We start from the raw sequence: 22,575 nt of genomic DNA, 5'->3' as shown, positions 1-22,575 counted from the left end.
TAATGAGCCTGACCACCCTCCATGAACCAATCGACTGCCTTTCTTGTCATGGGTGGAAATGCCAGCATGTTGTGGAACATAGTAGCCACAGCTTCCCCAGTGTCAGACGCATGGGAGGGCCTTTGCCCTGGGAGCCCTTTTGGCCATGGGGCCTGGTGTTCGCGGAAGGCATTCGCTGGGGTCCCCTGCCCCTGGCTAGGCTGGCTGGGAGGTCTCAGATTCTGTGGTAAGGAGGCAGCGAGGGGAGCAGCCTGAGGTCCAGTGGATCCGAGAAGGGGACAGTGTCAGAGAAGGAAGCACGTGTGGGAATTTGCAGTCTCATCATTCTGTGTGGACAGTCTTCTAGACCAGCACTGAGTGCAGGGCCATGGACACTTTGCCTGGCGTGGCCAGGGCAGGGGTCAGTGGGGCCTGACCACTGGCCCAGTCCTACCTTCAGGCACTTCAGAGAAAAACTGACGGTCTTGGTACTGTGGGTGGCGGCATCATCCTCAACCGTGTCAACTCCCCTTGCCTGTCCACAGAGGCCACCCCAGGTGACCCTTGGTGACATTCTCTTTCTGTGGACATGTGTATTAGATTCTCCTTCAGCTCTCTAGGTTGCAACTTCTGGTTTCCCAAAAAGAAAAGGAAATAAATATCCAAATTCAGCTCTCATCAATTAGAGTTTTGCTGCAAAGAAAAGATCCTCTAGCACTACAGAATCTGGAGATAAAGCCACCTGGAGATGTGTCAAGAGGTAATGCATCTGTGTGGTGTTTGTCCTCGTCAAGGCGCAGGACAGTTCTCAACAGAACTGACTGCTGGGGGTGGGGGTGGGGGATTTATAAGTACAAAGATTTGTTGTTGTTGTTTAAGACAGAAACTTTCAGCATTTCAACATTAAGATTTTCAAAGTTCTTTGTTTGTTTGTTTTTCTTTCCCTTATTTTGGGAGATGTTTTGCATGAAGTATTTGAAATTCAGGAATATTTTGATTCTTCTTACAGTGCAGGAAATATTTAGGCTCCCTTCTGAAAAAAGAGCCTCACCCCCAGAAACTCTTAGAAATTGAAAATGGAATCTGCCAGACACTTCCAGCAGTGGTCAGGAGAAAGAGCCATATGTTCAAGCTGTTACCTGAATAATTCACCAATTAGCCAAAAAACAAAAACAAAATTAAAAAAAAAGCAAAAAACCAAAAATCTCCCAAACACAATGAAACCTACAACCCCCCTCAATAACACACAACTGAAAGGGAGTTAGAACTCCAGTGCAGTAAAGAATGCTTGGGGAAAGTTTTAAGGACCAAGGAGTCCATATATTAATTAAGAGCAAACCAGGCTCAGAACCACAGCTGGGCAGCTCATCCAGGAGGCATCTCCATTCTACTAAGAAGTTGTCCCAGCACAGGAGGGGATGGTGGTAGGTGTGTCAGGGTGGAGTTGGGGGGGGGGGTAGAGGTGGGACCCTAGCACCTCCCAAGAATGAGACTCAATCCATTTTTTTTGGCTCTGAGAGTCAGAAACTAAGCAAACCCAAGTTGATCTCCACCACCTGCCATCTTGGCAGGCAGAGTGCAGCATGTCACTTTGGATCTGAAATCCAAGCAACGTCCTATGACAGTTTAGCACCAGCGACTCCTGCAATGGACTCCTCCCACCCCCACCCCCAGCCCTGCATCCTTAGAAGGAGGCCAATTTGCAATCAGCCACAAGAGCTGTTGCTTCTTCGGAGGTCTGAGAGAAAGGGGTGACAAAGGTAGTGGTGATGGCCGGGGTGGAGGGTGGGAGTGCCAGAAGAAATCTCAGGGCTCTGCATGAAGATCCGGGCAGCTGTGGACTTGGAGACCCCAGCTGCCCACACCCCGAGGACGTGAGGGCATATTGAATGCTCAGCCTGAACCAAGACCAGCCCTTGACGACTACTCCCTGACATCCAGGATACCTTGGACCCTGGAGGCTGGGACTGACTCCCCACCACCACCACCCACCAGGGCTCCAGGCAGGCTGAGCCCCACCCCCACCCCAGTCCCCAGATCCAGGCAGGCCAAGAAATTCCTGCTCTTCAAAGGCACCTCCCTTCTCCCCGTCTGCTCTGCTCCATTGGAAGTCCTGGGGCAGGGAGGAGAGAGATGCAAGGGAGCTGTTGCCGCCTGAACAAAACTGAGAAGGCACTTCACAAAGGGAGATGCAAAACAACCAGGAAAACATGCCAGAGGGCACCTCAAAAGCACAAGGCACAAAAAAAGAAAGCAGACGGAATTGGTGAACAGTGAAAAAGCCTTGAGGAAAAACCAATTCCTGATTGGTACCACCCTCCAATAGCTTATATTGTTAAATGGAGAAGTGGAAAAAAAATAGAGCAGCAACACAAATGGGATCTTGGCTTCTGAGGCAGTGTGCAGACACTCCTGAACTGTCGATTCCCCAATCCCTGGACGGGAACTTAAATGTTCGAGTATTTTGCTTTACAACAGAACGTTCTTCAGTGTCTGAGAAGTTATGTTGTTCTAGGTCTTCTTGGATTTGCACTTGGTAAACTCGCCAAGTTAGTAGTTCTGTCAGCACCCGAGAGGCACTGCTCTGGCCAGATTGTTCTAGAGTTATACCTGCTGACGTACCTCCCATAAACATGGATCCAGGGTTTTAACTAGTGTCTACATCTTTTCGGAATTTTGTTGAGAAGCCTCCAGTTTCATCTCTTTAGACGGCGGCACTCCGAAATCCTGAGATTGACGGCATCTCTGCAGCTAGACCCGCATCTCCAGATGACTGCTTTTCTACTTTCTCTGAACTCTTCGAGTTTTGCATCGAAGACTGTGAATTCTGCTCGTCATTAGCGTCCGCAGCCCCGGGGTGGTCCTTCCCATCGGCCTGGACCTCGTCCACCTTGGCTTTGGAGGGTGCAGCTGAGGTGGGCTCCGGGGCCGGGCTCGAGTTGCTGCTGTTCTGTTTGATGGGGGAGGCGTCTGCGATGGAGCTCTGGTTGCTGTTACCGTCCTGCCTGTCCACCGTTCCCGGGGAGGAGCTGTTCTCCGAAGTGATCACCTCTGAGCTGCATTTCTCATCTTTGCCCTTTTTCTTGTTCTTATTTTTATCGTCAACCTTTGGCTCCGTTACTGGGACCCACTTGTAGATTCGCAGGGATGTGTCACCCACGGTCACCCATTTCTTCTCCCATTTGCACACGTTCTCGATAGGCGCCATGACCTTCTTGATTTCATCTTTGGCCCGGCTGGCTCCTGATCTCTGCTCAAACCGACGAACCCACGTGGTGCCGGTGGATCGGGAGAGAGAGGCTGGGGGAGAGCGGCCACACTCTCCCTCGCTCACTCACTCACACAGACATTCACACACACACACACACACACACACACACACACACACACACACACACACACACACACACACACACACACACACACACACACACACCTTCCAGTGGCTTTTAAAGCAGAATGAAATTCAAATCTCCTGCCGTGGCCTACAAAGCCTTGTAGTTCTTACCAGTCTCCTCCTCTTCCCTATGCCCCAGTCACACTGGCCTTTCCTCATTGAACAAAGCTTGCTTCCACTGCAGGGCCTTTGTATTCTCTTTTCCCTTTGCCTAGAACAGTCTTCCCCCACATCTTCATTTGGCTGGCTCCATGTCATCAAGTAGTCAGTAACCACCCTACCTAACGTAGCATCCACTTCTATGTCACTAGCATATGATCTTGTTTTTATATTTCATAATACTTGTAGCTGTAAGAACTGATCTTGTTTATTGTTTACTTATCTCTTTTTCCCATTAGAATGTAAGCTTCACAAGGGATTTTTGCCTCTTTTATTCCCTGTGCTACCCCAAGTGCCTAAAAGAGCACCCATCACCTAGTAAGTGCTCAAGTAAGTATTTATCGAATGAATGAATACGTTGCTAAACTTACTTGTTTACCTGGGCATATAGGCAAATCCAAGAAGGGGAGAGAAATGAAAGAAAATTTTATGAAGAAGGTCAGACCTGAACTAGGAGATAGGTAAAACCTGATATTTCAGAACACATTTCATTGATTTAAATGTTATTGATCTTTATTTAGCTGTGGCTCCTTTAGTTCCTCCCTCAGTTAATTATATTTAAAAAGTCTAAATACATCAACGGGGATGCCATTAGAGCAAAAAAAAAAAATCCTTTTATAATTTAGAATCATCAGCCCTTCCCTAACTTTATCTGTTTTATAAAGAATACTCTTGGCGTTTGATTCAAAACACATTTAGAAATTGATCATTAATCAGCTGTGAGTTACTTTGGGCAGTAATGATTTCTTCAAACCTCAGTCTCAAAACCCCAGGATGGGATTGCACTAGCTCAGGAGTCACAGACTAAAAGGCCTCCTGGGGCCAAGAAGATCATACAACTGAAGGAAATGGACCAGAGGAGAACCTTGGCAAACTGGGGTGTCCATGTCCCCAACATGAGCCATGCTGTACTTTGGGCCTGAGGAAGCCAGATTTACCCAATTTTCCAAGGAAATCCAGAAATCCAGATTTTTTTTTTATGTGAAACCGCCTGATTTTTAGATCTTGGCAACAAATTTAAATAGTTTAAAAATACCATAGGGGCCAAATAAAACATGTCTACAGGCTGAACTTGGCTCATGGACCTCTGCCCTGACTTTTAAGGTTCTGGCCAACTTCTCAAATGCCTTGAGTCTATGAAATTTCTTTTTTAAAAGCTGACACAAAACTTGGGTAAACATTTTAAAACCCTGATTAGCATAGAAACCTTTTTTAAGATCAAAAGAAAATATTGTTTCAAGGAAAATAAATTAATTTTCCCTGGGTGCTTGAGTTCTGACCAATATGTTAGATTTACTGAGAAAATTTTCACCATTCAATTAAGTGTAAGGCAAGAGTAACCACCAATATAAAGGGAGGAGGGTATGCTAGCTGTGATGGTTTAAGGCCAAGATGGAGAAGAAATGGAAGGATTAACTTCTCTAAGTGAGGGATTTGGTATGAATTTACCTAGTACAAAAGCCAAAATTCATCCAGGACTTTAACAACACAGTCCTGATGTTGGTTGTTCAGAAACATTCCAATTCATTGGGTCCAATCTTTTGTTCATTAAAGAAAGGGAGAGATTATCAACAGCAACCAGAAACTCTGTGTACTTTAGAGAAAGAACTGTAACAATAGAAATATCCACTCACCCAAAAAGCATATTAAATACTTTAGCTATTATCAGACAGTTTTCTGGAAAAACCAAAGTAAGCAGTTTCACATTAACTTTTTTCAGATAGGGTGGGATTGGCTTGGAATTTTTTATGATCATGTTAAATCCATTAGTGAAGTAAATTGTTTCCACATTACCAAAACATATTAATGGGATAACTTTTTAAGTTTATTATGGTGCAGGCCATTTTAAAATATTGGGACCCCTGAAAAAACAACCTAAGAATATTAACAATCTTTGTTGTTAATATTCCTTTTATTTGAAAGGTTATGGTCACAATCTGAAATGAAATTTAAAAAACAATTATATTTCCAATAGCACAAAAATAAAATAGAATAAAAGATTTTAAAAATATAAAATAGAAAAATATTTTTAAATGAGGTGCAAAACTTACACTCTGAGAATTAAAAAAAAACATTGTGCACTAATGGCAACAATACATAGGAGAAAGTGAGGACTGCTCCCAAAGAGGTACCAGATGTTACGACGGGGGAAAGAGTTTTTCTTAATGGAGGAGATGTTATTTGGGGCTTTGAAGGATAATTGGATTTTGACAGGTATGGTGCCATGAGAAAGGCATCTTAGCTATGTGTAAGGGTAAGGGCAGGGTTGGGAGTAACAACGCACAGCAGAAACAATGGCTGCAAAATGAAAATCACCTATTTTGGCTGGGAAATGTCAAGTACCCATTTGGCCTGGGGGGGAAGACTGTGGTATAGTGACCTCCTGAGGCAGGTTAAGCTAGATCCTGGAGTGCACTGAATGACATGAGGAGTTTAGACTTCCCTCTCTAGGCAAGAGAAGAGCAAGAAGGTTTTCAAGGAGGGGAGTTACATGATCAGAACCGTGCTTTAGTCACACAATGACCACAAATCTCGTCCTCAAAGCAAGAGATCTGAATAAATAGACCAGAGAGGCTCTTGATTTAAAGACATCAGACACAGAAGAAGCTGAAATATCAGAGCAACAGGGATTAAGAGAAGGTCCTGAAATCTTTCAGAAAGTCAGGCACATATAATAAAAAGGAGAATCAGAACAATATCAGATTTCTCAAGAGCAACACTACATGCTAGAAGATACCCAGCAATGCCATAAAAAATCTGAGGGAAAATAATTTTCAACCCAGAATTCTATTTCCAGCTAAACTACTAATCAAATGTGACGACAAAGACATGCAAGTGGTCATGAATTTGGACATGTAAGGGGTCATAATTTTTTTCTCTCAAGCATCCTTTCTTAGACAACTGTTGGAGGATATGTACTAGCAAATTGAGGGAGCAAAACAAGATGGAGAAGACATGGCATTCAGAAAACTGGATCCAACACAGAATAGTGGCATGTGTGGCACGTCTAAAGAACCAGTCTAGATTGGAGCAGGAAGATGGTAGACCTCCTTCCTCCTTAGGAACAAAAAGGATGTGGTAGAATATCTAACATTATGGAGAAGTTATAAAGAATTTAGGATAGGTAGATGAAAGATAAGGCGAGAGAAAATAAAAGGTGATTAGAAATCCCAGGAAAAATATATTACAAGAAAGGAAAAACAATGATAGTATTTTACTTGACTCCACAATAAACAATGGTACCAGAGTTGCAATAGTGTAAACCACTATTGTTTTATTTTAAAATAAAATTAAGATGTGATACAACTGTATTGGGAGAATAAGAGTGGAAGATTGTTAGATCTTCATCTATTTAGTGTTCTGCTAGTATAACAAGAAGTCAATAGATGATGTGTGAAACTGATGAATCTAGCAATATGAATAAAATCATAGTAACGACTTCTGGCTGTAACTACTGGAAGAAACAGCTGAAAATAAGCGGTTGCTTCTGCAGAGCAGAATTAGATGGTGGTTTTTTCATTATATGTCTTCTGGTATTGAATGATTTGGGTATTTTTTCATTTTTTATTGTGGAATATAACATGTACATAAAAGTGATAACATTCAAAGTGTGATTGAACAAGTAGAGAGCGAATTTCAAACAATTGTTATGGGTTCCATTTCCACAGTTTCAGTTGTTTCTTTATTGTGAAATATAAAATATGCACAGAAAGGTGAAGACTTTCAAGGTAAAATTTAACTAGTAGTTATACAGGAAATTTCAAAGAATGCTATAGGTTATAGTAACATAGTTTCAGTTATTTCCTTATTGTGATATATAAAATATATACAGAAAAGTGATAACTTTCAAAGTATGAGTTATAGAGAAAACAAGTAGTTATAGAGAAAACTTTAAAGAATATTATAGGTTACAACTCCACCATTTCAATTCTTTCCTTCTAGCTATTCTAATATCCTAGCAATTAAGAAAAAATATATAAAGATACAGTATTCATAATCATTTCTTAAATTCTGTCTTGTCTGTTGCTACCCCTTCCTCTAGTTTAATCACTTTTCTGATCTTCCGGGATGTCTAGGCAGTGACCACCCTAACTTGTTCATGTTGAAAAGGGATGTTGACATTATGGTGAAGGGGGCTGCATCTGGTTGATGTTCTTGAAGAGGCTGTTGCTCTGGGTTTGGGGACTTATTTGGCATAAAAATACTCTGGAGGTTTTAAGTTTCTGAAAAATAAACTTAGTGAGTGAAACTTTTTATAGAGTCTCAGATAGGAACCAGGGTATTCTATAGGGTTTTCAGAACTACTGTTGATTTCAGCTTGGCATACTGTGTGGCCATTTGGCATATCTGGCTGAAGCTTGCATAGGAGTAAGCTCCAAGACAGCCTCTGGACTCTTTGAATCTCTTACCCACTGAATCCTTATTTTGTTGCCTTTCTTTCCCCCCTTTTTGGTCAAAAAGGCATTCTCAATCCCTCAATGCCAGCATCAGGCTCATTCCTGGGATCCGTTTCCCACATCACCAGGGAGACTCACCCACCTGGGAGTCTTGTCCCACATTAGAGGGAGGGTGATGAATTTATCCACAGAGTTGGGCTTAGAGAGAGAAAGGCCACACATGAGCGAAAAAAGAGGTTCTCTGGAGGTAACACTTAGGCACAATTATTAGTAGGCTTAGCTTCTCCTTTACAGCCATAAGTTTTACAAGAGCAAGCCTCAAGATAAACGGATTGACTTATTAAGTAGTTGAGTTCCTAATTTCATATAGCATACATTCTGTCCAAGATAAACACAAAAATACGGAACATTTCATGAATTTGCATGTCATTCTTGCACAGGGGCCATGCAAATCTTCTCTGTATCATTCCGATATTAGTATATGTGCTGCCAAAGCAAGCAGGTGAATGATTTGTTTTTAATACTGTTAATATATGTAATACTGATACATATTTTTAATTGCATAATTATATAAAAAAAGAAATCCAATTCTGGATATGCTGTGAAGGTTGACCTGGAGAGGGTAGGAAATTAATAAGAAGGATAGTGCAATAGTCCTGATAAGAGCTAATGAGGGAGGAAGAGATAAGATGGTGGCATAGAGATGCATGGAATTTAATTAGTCCCCTGAAACAACTAATAAACAACAAGGAACAACTAGTAAATAATCTGGAACAACTGCTGGGGAACAACCGTGACAGTACACACATTGTACACCAACCTGGATTGGGTGGAAAGGCTGAGATTGCAGCATAAAATCTGTAAGTAAAAACATGGAACCGTGCCGGGAGCCCCCTCCCCCCATGGGAGGCTGAGCTACAAGCCCTCACTGTAGGAGAAAGCAGCATTCCCCAAGTGAGTGAATATAGCACAACCTAGTTCCACTAGGTTTTTAATTGTTTTAATTAACAAATGTACACTGCTGAATACAAGCTACAAACACAGACAAGCACAAAGTAACCTGAAGTTGCTCCCAGTGGAGAGGAGGTGGGGCTGATGGAAAGGAAAAAAATTAATTAAAAAAATAAAAAAATACTGAGTTTTAGAGACTGACCTTAGGGAGCCATAAAACACCTGTGCCATGAGAGGGGGAGCCCAGAAGAGCAGGTGCTCTATCTGACTGATAGGCAAATTTGGGGGGCTTGGACTGGTTCTGAAAGGGGGCTTTCTCTCCTTTTTTCTCTGTCTCAACTGACTGGCCTCAGACATTTTCAGTTCACAGTGCCATGACCCAGACAGGGGTGGAGCTGACAGAGCCAGAGAGACAAAGAAACTATTGAAATGCAGAAGATAGCTCCCTAGGGGGTGTATCTTCCCTAAGAGAAAGGAGGTGGGACCCAGCTCAAGGGCATGCCTCCCCTCAGAACTCAGACCCCAGGGCCTGGGGGAAAACAGTCAAAACAGAAACAAACTAAGCTAAAAATTAAAGGGGCCGCAGTCCGGCCCATACCCCTCCCCACCGGCTCCCTGAGGCCCTGCCAGGTCAGGCTGCAGGTGGCTGGCCACGGACTGCCGGACAGACAGGCACCGGCAAGGACAGATGCACAGATGCACGGAGGGCCATGGTACACACGGCCCAGGCCAGTGCTCCGAGGCCCGCTCTGGAGGGCTGGAGAGCCCTGCTCAGAGTCACAGATACTGCTTATACTACAATGGTTTGTTGCCTACATTCAACTTTGAAGAAAAAGATAATTTTCATTTAGAAGTTAGTGACAATAAAGAGAATTTTGATTGGCTGCTACCCTGAAATATAGGCCCTAAAAATGCCTGCTTGTTTGGACTTACAAGATGACCTCAGTAAATGATAAAAATTAAGAAAGACATTTTGATTTTCTTATTTTCCATTGGCATATGCTTCTGGAATAATATTCATCATGGTTTTGGATGACCTTCCAAACTTAGAAGACATCTATACTTCCTTGGGTCCATAAACAGTAGAAGACTCAGAGACGGAATTTGACTCTGGACTAAAAGATGATGACACAAAAAGTGACAGTATTTTGGAGGATTCCACAATCTTTTTGGCATTCAAAGGAAATATAGATGATAAAGACTTCAAATGGAAATTGGACACAATATTGGAGATTGTGCCCAATTTGTTACACATGGAATCCAGCAAGTTAAAGGTGCAGAAGGTGGAGCCCTGGAGCAGTGTGCATGTGACATTCAGCATCCCCCAGGAAGCAGCAGAGCGGCTGAGGATCCTGGCTCAGAGCAACAACCAGCAACTTTGGGATCTGGGGATTCTCTCCGTTCAGATTGAAGGTCTTTATTTTGCCATGTGCCCATCTGGACTGAAATTATAACAACAATAGATTATAGCATGATTTCCTATGCTGCTTGTTCTGTTCTTTTCTCTTGTTACAGAATACCAGGTGACTTACATAACCTGTGCTTCACATTGCAGCACCTTTGGATAAAGAGGAATTCAGGCTATTAAGGCTGTTACTGAGTCCTGATGCTCTTAAGCATCTGTAGTCTCAGACTCCATACCTTCCTTGGCTGATTTTGGCCATCTGTCTGTCAGATTTTGATTTTACTGGCATCTTGACCAGGAACTGATTTGTCTTTCAAAAAATACCCAATTTCAATTGCTTCCTTCCACCAAGTAAGCCTTAGTACATTTTTCTTTATTCATCTAATGGAGATCAAGAGGCCCTGAGCAGTCCTCTTAAAGCAATTATTCATTTTTTCGAACACTTTTAGCCACACTGATTTTTTCAGAATGAAAATCAGCTCAACATACATTTGCACATCTGCATCCAGCTTAAAATCCTGATATTGCTTGCCATTGTTCACAGGATAAAGACCATAAGCCATACATGGTCTGACTTCTGCCTTCCTCATCTTGCCCTATCTTGCACAACTCAACTCCCTTGCTGTCTGTGGTCCAGCCTTTCCACAATTCTTTTGGTTTCTTGATCATGCAATTCTTCCTTCTGCCACCGGGATCTTTGCATTGATGTCTTCTCTATATAGAATGCTTTCCCCTACTTAACTTCTACTCAGTCTTCAAATATCAGCTTAAATGTTCTGGAGGATACATTTTCTGAGCCTTCAAGCTTAGTCAGAGTCCTTTGTTATACATGCCCACAAAATTCTGTTTCTTTCCCTCACATCATTTATCTCACATTTTTAGTAGAGCAATTATTTGATTATTGGTTTATTCTCTCAATAGACTGTAAGCTTCAGTAGGTCTAGGACCATGTCTGGTTTTGCTTTCTTTGTGTCCGTGGCTTGCCTGGTACCTGTTATGTTCTTAGTAAACATCTGTTGAATGAAAGGAAGGGAAACACATGTATAATTATACTGCTCTGCTTCAGCACTTGGAATACAAAGATGAATAAAATATGGTCCTTGCCTTTATGAATTCAAAAGGAGATCATGACCTTGTGAAAAATGTAAGTACCTAGTGTGGGGATACAAAAAAAGGCGTTCTATCTTTGGGAGCCCAGAGAGCTTGAACCCCCATACCCCCTCTTGTGTTGATGCAGAAAATGTGTCAACCAGGGATTCCAGCCTTCCCTTTCACTGGTGGTCTAAGCCTTCCTGACCCTGTGCTTACTTGGATTCCAAGTGTGCCACAAAACTCGGCAGAAGAGGAGGTTATCATTTCACATATAGGAGTGAGACAAATTTTATGCAGTCTAGGATTATAGGTGGCTGTACCCCCAAAGGGGCAATATAAATAGATAAGTACTTACTTATTTGTTTATTTAGAAGAGTTACAGGTAGTTTGAGAATGGAGTTAAATCTTTCGAAAACAAGAGACTGGTGGCTTAAACAATCACTAGTTTATTATAAAGAATTTGTGTGATCTAAAAGGTTGATATAAAAACATAAAATTAATCCATAATAATCCATAGGACGAACTGTTGGAAAAAGTGGGAACCAAACAATTATTGGATAAAATAGCAACATACAGGCTGTTTATACTTTTTGTAACATACAAGTGGTTTCTTTAAAACCCCAGATGTTTAATAGACTTCATTAATTACTTAACCGAGTTAAAAGGGATTTGGGACCTTAATTGGAAGGTGTTTTCAGTTGGAGGAAGGAATCACCCAATTTCTTCTCTTAATCAGACCTGCTTCCTCCAAGTTCTTAAAAGAGTTAAATGTCATTTCCCCTTTATTGTTACAGCTATAAATTAAAACATAAGTACCAGTGAGGAAGCAAAATAGATAGCATTTTAAGAAATTATAAAATTCACATATGACAGTGATAATCACAATACATTAAGAGGTTTTTTGTTGTTGTTTGTTTTTTTAACTTTTAGGATATACACATCTCTCCCAGGAGATCTCCTTTTCTCTCTCTCCACACAGGAGTGAAAGTGGTGACAGCAGCTGTTGTTTTGTGAAAGTGGTGATAGGCTGGCACCTTTGTAAGGTGTTTCCACTGTCATATCCGCTGCAAGGGAGGAAGGACAGGTTCCCCCAATGTTTTGTTCTTCATTGAAGAAGATTTCCTGTACCTTTCCTTTTTTGAGTTTTGGTCAGGGAGTTGGGGACACATCTTTTTTGAGGACATTTTGTGACCTTTCAGTAAAATCATGGAAATTTGAAGCATAGGTCTGCAAACTTTTTCAGTAAAGGGCCACATAGTAAATATTTTTGACTTTTTTGGGGCCATAGATTCTCAGTTACAAATACTCATCTCTGCCATTACAGAGTAGAAACAGCCATAGACAGTACATAAATGAATGTGCATGGATGTGTTCCAGTTAAACTTCATATAAACAGCAAGCAAGCTGGACTTGGCCCACTGACCATAGTTTGCTTTGTCCTAATTGGCAAGTTTGGGAGCTAATACAACGTTCTCTATAATGTCTCTTTGGCACCAATTAGCTTATATGCAGTTGCTAAATAAGGGACTGATATCAGTATAATGTGGAAATTGTGTTTGTCCATTTGTGCTTTCCTTGGCAGGGGGATCAGGAATAGTGGGAATAGAATTATAATTATCAAAGAAAAAGCTTTTTGCTCAGCTACTGAATAGGTGGTAATTCTTTTCAGCTCTATTTTAAGAAAATTAAGAGTGACAACTTGTGCTCAGGTACCTTCTTCAGTTACCTTCCCAGCCTTGTGTAGCTCTCATTTTGTGACAGGTTGCACTTCCTCCTGTGCCCACCTTAATGGCAGCCCCACTGGCTCAAAGTTCCACTGCATCTGCATTGTCTCAGCACTTTAACCAGCCATTTCCACTTTATTCCTTCAGGATTTGTTGCCTCCACCAATTATTGTTTATGTTAGTGCTCTGGTTACAAAGCTGTGTAGGTTTTGAATCTGCCACAGTGCTGTTTTTCTCATAAAGCCTACTATTTCAAGTGTGGGATATTACAGATTGTGAGGTTTTTCAGGAATGCATTTCTCATTTAGAAAAATACCTGTGATTATTTATGATAATATGAGTATTCATCAAATAGTCCATAAATAGCTAGGGGAGCCTACCATGTGCCATCACTATTCTATGTATAAAGAATATATTTAGAATTGTCATGTGATTTATCCTCTAATTAAGACACTTCAGAGAGTGAAAGGGGTGCTAATAATAATTACATGGGGCAACATGTGTAAACCAGGCTGTCCTAGGAAGACTAAGGCAGACTGTACTTACCTGGTAGTGATGGGGGAGGTAGACAAAACAAGTGAATGAATAAGGAATTACAAAATGGAATGCACTGAATAAAATAACAACATGATCTCATAAGGGTGACCTAACCTTGGATCAGAGTTTTTTGGGTATGTGACACTTAAGCAAGCTTACATGAAATTTAAGAGGTTAGCTATGTGACGAGTGCAGGAGAACTGTTCTAGGGAGAGGAAGCAACATGTGCCAAGGCCTTGAGGTAAGAAGCAACTTTATGTACCTAAGAAACTAAAAAATGTAACTGAGTCTGAATCCTTGTTAATGAGGGAGAAAATAACATGAGATAAGGTTGGCAAGGTAGGCAAAGGCTAAATCTGCCCTGTCCAGTATGATAGCCCTGAGCTGCATGTGGCTATGAGCACTGGAAATGTGGCCAGTCCAAAATGATAAGCACTGTATGTGTAAAATATATACTTAGTATCCCCCCCAAAGAATGTAAAATATCTCATTAATGATTTTATATTAATTGCATGTTGAAATAATATATTGGTTGTATTGGATTAAATAAAATATACATGTTGCAATTGAAAAAAAAAAAGAATTAAAGGGGCCACACCTCCTTACACCAGCAAACAGGCTGACAGGCACCACCTGCTGCGCAGGTAATGAAAAGCACAATGGCTAGAGGCCTCACAGAGAAGTCTGTCAATCTTCTAAGACACACCCTCCAGGAAACTTGACTCTGAATATAGCCCCACTCTGAGACCTGAACCCAGTCTGGTCTGGGAAAATCTGATTGGTGTAACAAAGGAAACCAGATGCCTAGACAACAGAAAACTACAAATTACATTAGGAAAAATTAAGATATGGCCCAGTCAAAGGAACACACTAACACCTCAGTTGAGATACAGTGGAGATATTGTTTCACTTTAAGGAAACAATCAATTAAAGATCTTCAGATAAATATGGTAAATCAATTGAAAACCTAAGTCAATGAGTTCAGTGAAGATGTGGTAAAAGAGATGAAGGATATAAAGAAAACACTGGGTGAACATAAGGTAGAAATTGAAAGTTTGAAAAAACTACTGACAGAATCTATGGAAATGAAAGACAAGAGATGAAAGACACAATGGATACATACAACAGCAGAGTTCAGGAGGCAGAAGAAAACACTCAGAAACTGGAGAATAAGACACCTGAAATCCTACACACAAAAGGACAGAGAGGAAAAAGAATGGAAAAATATGAGCAATGCCTCAAGGAATTGAATGATAACATGAAATGTATGAATGTACGGGCCATGGGTGTCCCAGAAGGCAAAGAGAAGGGAAAAGGGGCAGAAGCAATAATGGAGGAAATAATCAATGAAAATTTCCCATCTCTTATGAAAGATATAAAATTACAGATCCAAAAAGCACAGCATACCCCAAACAGAATAAATCTGAATAGACCTATGCCAAGACAATAATCAGATTATCAAACATCAAAGATAAAGAGAGAATCCTGAAAGCAGCAAAAGAAAAATGATCAATCACATAGAGAGGAAGCTTGATAAGACTATGTGTGGATTTCTCAGTAGAAATCATGGAGACAAGAAGGAATTGGAGTGATATATTTAAGATACTGAAAGAGAAAAACCGCCAACCAAGAATCCTGTATCTGTTCTTCTTTTCTGGAATAATGGATGCACAGCTGAATGATGATACTGTGGGCAATTGATTGTGCCCACTGGATGATTGTATGGTATGTGAACAATCTCAAATATGAGGGAGAGCTTAAAATATTCTCTGACAAACAGACAATGACAGAGTTTGTGAACAAGATACCTGCTCTACAGGAAACACTAAAGAGAGCACTAAAAGACAGATAGCAAAAGACAGGAGTGAGAGGTTTGGAACACAGTTTTGAGTGATGGTAGTTCAGCAATGTAAGTACACTGAACAAAGATAACTGTGAGTATGGTTGAAAGAGAAAGGTTAGGAGCATGTGAGACACCAGAAGGAAAGAGGAAAGATAAAGATTGGCACTGGATAACTCAGTGAAACCTGCAGTGCTCAACAATTGTGCTAAAATGTACAAATATGTTTTTACATGAGGGAGAACAGATGAATGTCAACCTAGCAAGGTGTTAAAAATGGGGTGGTATTGGGGAAAAAAATACAATCGATGCAAACTAGAGACTATAGTTAACAGAAACATTGTATTATGCTTTCTTTAATGTAACAAAAGCAATATACCAAAGCTAAATGCAAATAAGAGGGGGACATAAGGGAGGGGTATGGTTTTCTTGGCATTGGTGGTGTTGTCTGACTCTTTTGTTCTACTTTAGCTTAATTCTATCTTTCCTTTTGTTGCCTTTTAGCTGCCATGTTTTTTTTTTAATTTCTTTCTTTTTCTTTTTCTTTTGTCTCTCTACCTTCTTTGACTCTTCTTCCTCCTTTGTGAAAGTAATAGAAATGTCCTTATATAGATAGTGATGATGGTGGTGAATGCATAAATATGTGATTATACAGGGAACCATCAATTGTTTACTAAGGATGGTGGGTGAACAAAACTGTCTTAAAAAAAACAAAAATAAAACACGGGATGATGACGAAACCTTGAGTGCACTATATTGAGTGAAATAAGTCATACACAAAAGGACAAATATTGTATGGACTCACTGATATGGACTAATTGTAATAGTAAACTCATAGTCATGAAATATAAGTTCAGGATATAGAAAAAGGCTAAAGAATGGGAAGCAGTTGCATATTATGAGCAGAATGTTTAACTAGGTTGAACGTAAGTGTTTAGAAATGGACAGAAGTGATGGTAGCACGTTGTTGTGAGAATAACTAACAGTGCTGAATGGTGTGTGAATGTGGTGGAAAGGGGAAGCTTAGAGTCATGTAGGTCACCAGAAGGAAAGTTGAAGGTTAAAGATGGGAATGTATAAAACAGTGAGTCTTGTGGAGGACAATGTCCATGATTAACTGTACAAATATTAGAAATCTCTTTCATGAACTAGAACCAATGTATGACACTATAACTAGAAGTTAATAATAGAGGAGTATATAGGGAAAAACATACCTATTGCAAAGTATGTACTACAGTTATCAGTATTTTAACATTCTTTCATCAACAATAACATGTACTATACCAATACCATCAGTCAATAATGGAGGGTGGCTGGTTAGGGGTATGGGAGGATTTGAGTTTTCATTTATGTTTTTCTTTCTTTTCTGGAATAACGGATGCACAGCTGTATGATGATACTGTGGGCAATTGATTGTGCCCACTGGATGATTGTATGGTATGTGAACAATCTCAATAAAATTGAATTAAAAAAAGAGCTAATGAGGGTCTGAACTAGGCTGGTCAGTTTTTTAAAAAACTTATGTGAGCCAGAATAGTATCAACTGTTTTATTGCTTAAGAGGTGCTCCAAAAAGCATCATATATTCAACCAGATTTATTCCATTCACATTTATGGAGGCATCTTTCCGTTAGGAGTCTCATAAGAATTTAATCTCCTTCAGAGCAGGACCTTGTCTATTTTGTTAACTGCTGTATCCCCAACACCTAGCACAGTGTCTGGCACCTAGCAGAAGCTTGATAAATATTTGAGTGAATTAATGAATAATCTTAGCACATTTCCGTGAGGCCAAATTGCATTCTTTCTGATTTCTAAGGTAATTCATTTATAAAATGAATTCTTCCTTAGATGGCAGCAAACAATAGCCAAATAATTCTTGTCTCTCCTTTACCAAAAAAGACAGAATAGTGTGAGACCCACTTAATGTTATGGAAAAATGGGGTGATAACTCACTTCAGAAGCACAGACAACATCTGGAATGCTACTGCCCATATTCACAGGTAAAGAGTTGGAGGAGATGGTGGGCAGGGCTTGTTTTATTTGAACCTAAGAGTTTACAGATTTCAAAGATTCCACCCTCTTTATTTTTTCAGAAATAGACCCTAATGAAATGTATATAGTTGAAAACCAAAATCTGAATATTTTCAAACAAGGTGTTTAACATCAGGACTTTGAACAGAATTGCCACAGGCTTAGTTGGAATTTGAGAAAGCAATAGTTCAAGGGGCTAAGTGCCCAAGAAGTATTATAGCAAGCTATTATACAACTGTCTATAAGCAGAGCTAAAGGATTTCTGAATCAACATATTGGAAAATGAGAAGGAGATATCAGTTACTTACTAGATGAAAACAACTGAACATATATTAATTTGCAAGCCCGCTTCCTGAATCCTCTTGGAACTCTAGAGATTTAGCTTTTAAGTCAATGTTCAAGTGGTAAAGGACACAATCAAGGCTAGATTCTATATAAACCTGCCATCTCAGCAACTGCCAGGTAGGTTATACACAAAATAATTCATCCATACATAGCAGTTGCACTCCCTAGACATTTAAGTGTAGGGTCTAAATATTTAATATTACATAATATTGGATCCATAAAATAAGAAAAACTGGTTAACTGCATGAAGATATGTTAACAAGACAAGAAACCAGATGCAGAGGAAGAAAAGAACCATGTTAGTGGAAGTGCAGTGCAAAGTGGGAACTTGACTTAGTCCCCATACCTCCCTTCCCATATCCCCAACCAGATGCATACCACTATACCTTCAGCAGCTGTTCCTCCTCAAAGAGCACCTCCTTCAAAATATGGGACTCTTCCAGTTTGCTCCAACTTGTAAGAGTTAACCCTGTTAATTCCTGTTAACCATTGGAATTTAAAGCTGGTCAATATAGCCTGTATTATATGATTGATTTAGTTGCTACTTTTATAACATGAAACAAGCTTTTAAAATTAATAGTTGGGAGAGTGCTGGAACACAGGCCATTTGCATTTTCACAGTGCACACAAGGATTTAAATATTTTCTCAACATTGCAGCTGCTAAGTAACACAAATACTTTTCCAGTCTCCTCAACATTTACTTATGCACTTCTACATTCCTATGATACCATTCAAAAGCTGTGCTTAAGTCCTCTGTGATTTAAGTGCACAACAGGAATTGGAAAGATAACTTCTTATTTATCCTTATTCCTTTAGAATCAGCAGCCAATACCATGGCAATTCTAGATTAGAGAGTTAAAAACAGGCAGTGTGTATGCAGGAAGTGGGGACCCAGGCATTTTGTCTTAAACACAAAAGCAATGCTATGTCATTCATCCAGTACCAGGGCCTGTACTGGGTACTGGGGACATGGAAGTGAACAAGACAGCCCTCATGGAGTTCACAGTCTAGTAGGGAAAGCCAGGCTATAAATAAGAAAACAGGAGCATTGCAGGTTGTGATTACTGCAATGATGGAAATAAACCAAGTGGTGGGGTTAAGAATCACTGAGAAATGTTATAAAATGATAACAATAATTATCATTATTTTTAATAACAATAAAACATTTTTCATACGAATAAAGTAGCCTTGCCCTCAGGAGTTTTCAGTCTAGAGAGGGAGACAGACTAAAAACAAGTGGATAGATCCTGCCCCAGTCAAGATGTTAGAATGAGACAGATGCTTCAGGGCTGTTTCCCCCACACACAGAAGCTTTGAACAACCAGCAAGAACTAGTAGAAACATCTTCCCCAAAGTTCCAGAAAATAGTTAAAGGACTGCGGGAACAGAAAGAGTGCTAAATCAAGAAAAAGGCTACTTAAAAGTGGTAGGATCTACCCCCTTACCCATCCCCTCATTGGTTCAGCATGGAACTGTCCCATGCTTCCAGTGCAGGTACCTGGTCCTGGATCTAGCAGGAGCAAAGTAACCCTTGGGCGCATACTGGGAGCATGCATGTCTGGGCCCAATCTGTCTAGGGGTGGCCCAAGGGACTCGCTGTCCTAGAGCTTGCCCTCTGTGTATAAGGTAGCTCACAGAGCTCTCCTACAGAACAATGCGGACAAAGTAGTTCTTCCTGGGGCAAGGGATTGCTGGCTGTAGAACATACAGTTCAGTGCTCAGGACTATCAGGAAATGGTCTCCTAGGGAAGAGGGGTCATTTGGAACCATGTAAATAGGAGAATTCCTAGGGTGACATGTGCATGCCCAAGATAAGCCTCATGCACAGAAAGGATCAGGGAGACTCCTACACTTTAGCCTGGAGCTATTTTCTAAACTCATTGTATGGATAACCCCTGAAGGAGAGCACTTGTATAAGTCAATCTACAAAGACTGGGAAAGGTATTTTCTTTTTTTCTTCTTTTTTTTTTGTTAGCTCTTATCATTTAAGGAAAGCTCTGTCATAACACTAGTTGCATACAAGCTTAAGGAACACATGTCTCAGAGCCTCAATTCCAGTGATAACACATTAAAATATCAAAATGTCCAGGTTTCAACAAAAGGTTATAAAACATACAAAGAAACAGGAAGTGATGGCCCAGACAAAGGGCAAGATTAAAACGTGAGAAACCATCAATAAGGAGTATCAGACTTGGGACATACCAGATAAAGATTTGTTTAAAAATTTGTCCTAAATATGCTCAATGAGCTAAAAGGAAACATGGACAAGGAACTAAAGAAAGTCAGGAAAATGATAGATGAACACAGCATTTCAATAGAGAGATGGAAATTATGAAAAGGAACAAATCAGAGATGAAGAACAGAGTAGCAGAAATTTAAAATTCCCTAGAGGGGTTCAACATCAGAATGGGGCTGGCAGAAGAAGGAATCAGTGAACTTGAAGTTAAGACATTTGAAATTATTCAGTCTGAGGAGCAGAAGGAAGAAAGACTGAAGAAAATTTACATAGCCTAAGGAAGCTATGGGACACCAACAAGTGGACCAATATATACATTGTAGGAATTCCAGAAGGAGAAGAACAAGAGAAAGGGGCAGACTACTTTGCCCACAATGTTCTGTAGGAGAGCTCTGTGAGCTGCCTTATATGCAGAGGGCAAGTTGTGGGACAGTGATTAAAAGGCAACTAAAAGGCAAAAGCACAAAATGTAACAATATTTTGAGAATATTTGAAGAAATAATGACTGAAAAACTTCCCAAATTTAACAAAAGACAGGCATATATACATCCAAGACACTCAACGAACTCCAAACAGAATAAATTCAAATAGACTCCTCCAACAACATATTATAGTCAAACTATTGAATGCCAAAGATTGAGAATTCTGAAAGCTGCAAGAGAGAAGCAACATGTTATGCACAAGGAAACCTCAATAAGATTAAGTGCCAATTTCTTACAGGAAACCACAGAAGCAAGAAGGCAGTGGGATGACACATATAAAGTGCCAAAAGCAAAATACTGCCAATCAAGAATCCTGTACCAGGCAAAACTGTCTTTCAAAACTAAGGGAGAGATTAAGACATTCCCACACAAAAGAAAGCCAAAGGAGTTCATCAACACTAAATCAGCCCCACAAGAGATGCTAAAGAGAGTTCTGCAGGTTGAAGGGAAAGGACAATAGACAGCAGATCAAAGCTGCATGAAGAAATAAAAATCTCTGGTAAGGGTAATGACTTGGGAAAATATAAATCTCAGCACTATTGTCTTGTATTTTTGGTTTGCAGCTCCACTATTTACTTCCTACAGCAACTAAAAGACAAAAGCACAAAATGTAATGATGAATCAGTGGCTTTGAACTCATGTATAAAAATGTGATTTGTGTCAAGAGCTACATAAAGTTAGGGGGTGGAGGGGTATAGGAACTCATTTTTTTGTATACTATTGAAGTTAAGTTGGTATCAAAGCAAAGGAGATTTTTATAGGTTTAAGATGTTAAATTTAAGCCACATGGAACTACAAAGAAAATATCAGAGAATATGTGAGTTCATAGAGACAGAAATTAGAGTACAGATTTCCAGGGGTGGGGACAGGGGGAATTGGGAGTTAATGCTTAGTGAGTATAGGATTTCTGTTTGGCGACATGGGAAAGTTTCAGTAAGCAAAGGTAGTGACAGTACTGAAATATTGTGAATGTGATTAATCCCATGGAATGGTATGATTGGAGTGGTTGAGATGGGAAAGTTTATGTTGTTTACATGTTCCCACAATTGAACAAAAAGAAAGAGAAACTAAAGAGACAATGGCAGTTAAATGCAGTATGTGTTTCTGGATGGGTTCTAGTAAGGGAGGAGAAAGATTCTAAAGGGCATTATTCAGACATAAAAAATTGAAATGTAGACTGTAAGCTTTATATCAATGTTAAATTTCTTGAACTTGATAACTGCACTTAAGGTGGTTACATAACTGAATGTCCTGTTTTTAGGAAATGGACATGTCAATATTAAGTGTCAAAGGAGCATGATATATACAACATACACTCAAGGGTTCAGAAAATGGATTGATAAATGGATAGATAGCTGGATGGATGGATGGATGGATGGGTGGATACATTGATGGACAGAATTATATGGTATGGCAAATGTGACCAAAGGTTAAACTTGATGGATCGGGATATCCTGGGACTGAGCATAGGTATATTGGAGTTCTCTGTATGCAGTTTGTATTATTTTATTGCTGTCCTGTAACTCTGAAAGTATTTTAAAATAACAAGTAAACACACAAACAGCCAACAACAACAAAAAACCCCAAGTAGACAAATAAATTACCTAATGTCATATTATGATGAAAGAAACAAATAAAGGGTGATCAGAAAATGCCTACCCCAGGAGGTGCTATTTCAGGGAGGCCTCATAGATGAGAAGCCCAGGGCTGGAGAAGGAGCATTCTAAGAGATGGGAACAGAAAATCTAAAGTCCTTAAGATGGAAAAATGCTGGACATGTCTACTGTGCCACAGTGAACAAGAGGGAGAATAGAAAGAAATGAAAGAGGTTGGAGAGATAGACAAGGGCCTGCTCCTATTGAGCCTTCCAACCCGTGGTGAGGAGAGTGATTCTTATTCTAAGCACTGAGAAAATGACAAAGTTGTTTACAATCTGCTGTTCCTTGGTCTTCTCTTTCAGAATGGCTTCTCTCTGTAAACTCTCATTGGAAAGATGGGTA

The 22,575-nt window shown here is 40.1% G+C and overlaps 1 protein-coding gene and 1 non-coding gene across 2 annotated transcripts; both read right to left on the bottom strand.

The window, feature by feature from the left end:
• Window positions 1–2,683: 2,683 nt before the first annotated feature.
• LOC119523997 (B-cell CLL/lymphoma 7 protein family member A-like) lies at window positions 2,684–19,398 on the bottom strand. Its single transcript, XM_037822690.1, has 4 exons — window positions 19,303–19,398; window positions 18,243–18,335; window positions 9,482–9,650; window positions 2,684–3,279 (listed from the first exon to the last, which is right to left on the bottom strand). Exons 1-4 carry the CDS (start codon window positions 19,396–19,398, stop codon window positions 2,684–2,686), a joined length of 954 nt encoding a protein of 317 aa, XP_037678618.1.
• Window positions 8,328–8,430, bottom strand: LOC119524339. Its single transcript, XR_005214792.1, has one exon. It is a non-coding gene; the product is annotated as a U6 spliceosomal RNA (small nuclear RNA).
• Window positions 19,399–22,575: the final 3,177 nt, after the last annotated feature.

This window comes from Choloepus didactylus, chromosome Y (genome assembly GCF_015220235.1).
Source record: "Choloepus didactylus isolate mChoDid1 chromosome Y, mChoDid1.pri, whole genome shotgun sequence".
Classification (NCBI taxonomy): Eukaryota; Metazoa; Chordata; class Mammalia; order Pilosa; family Megalonychidae; genus Choloepus; species Choloepus didactylus.
Note: the sequence above shows the minus strand (reverse complement) of the source record. Positions and strands in the feature narration are given on the sequence as shown.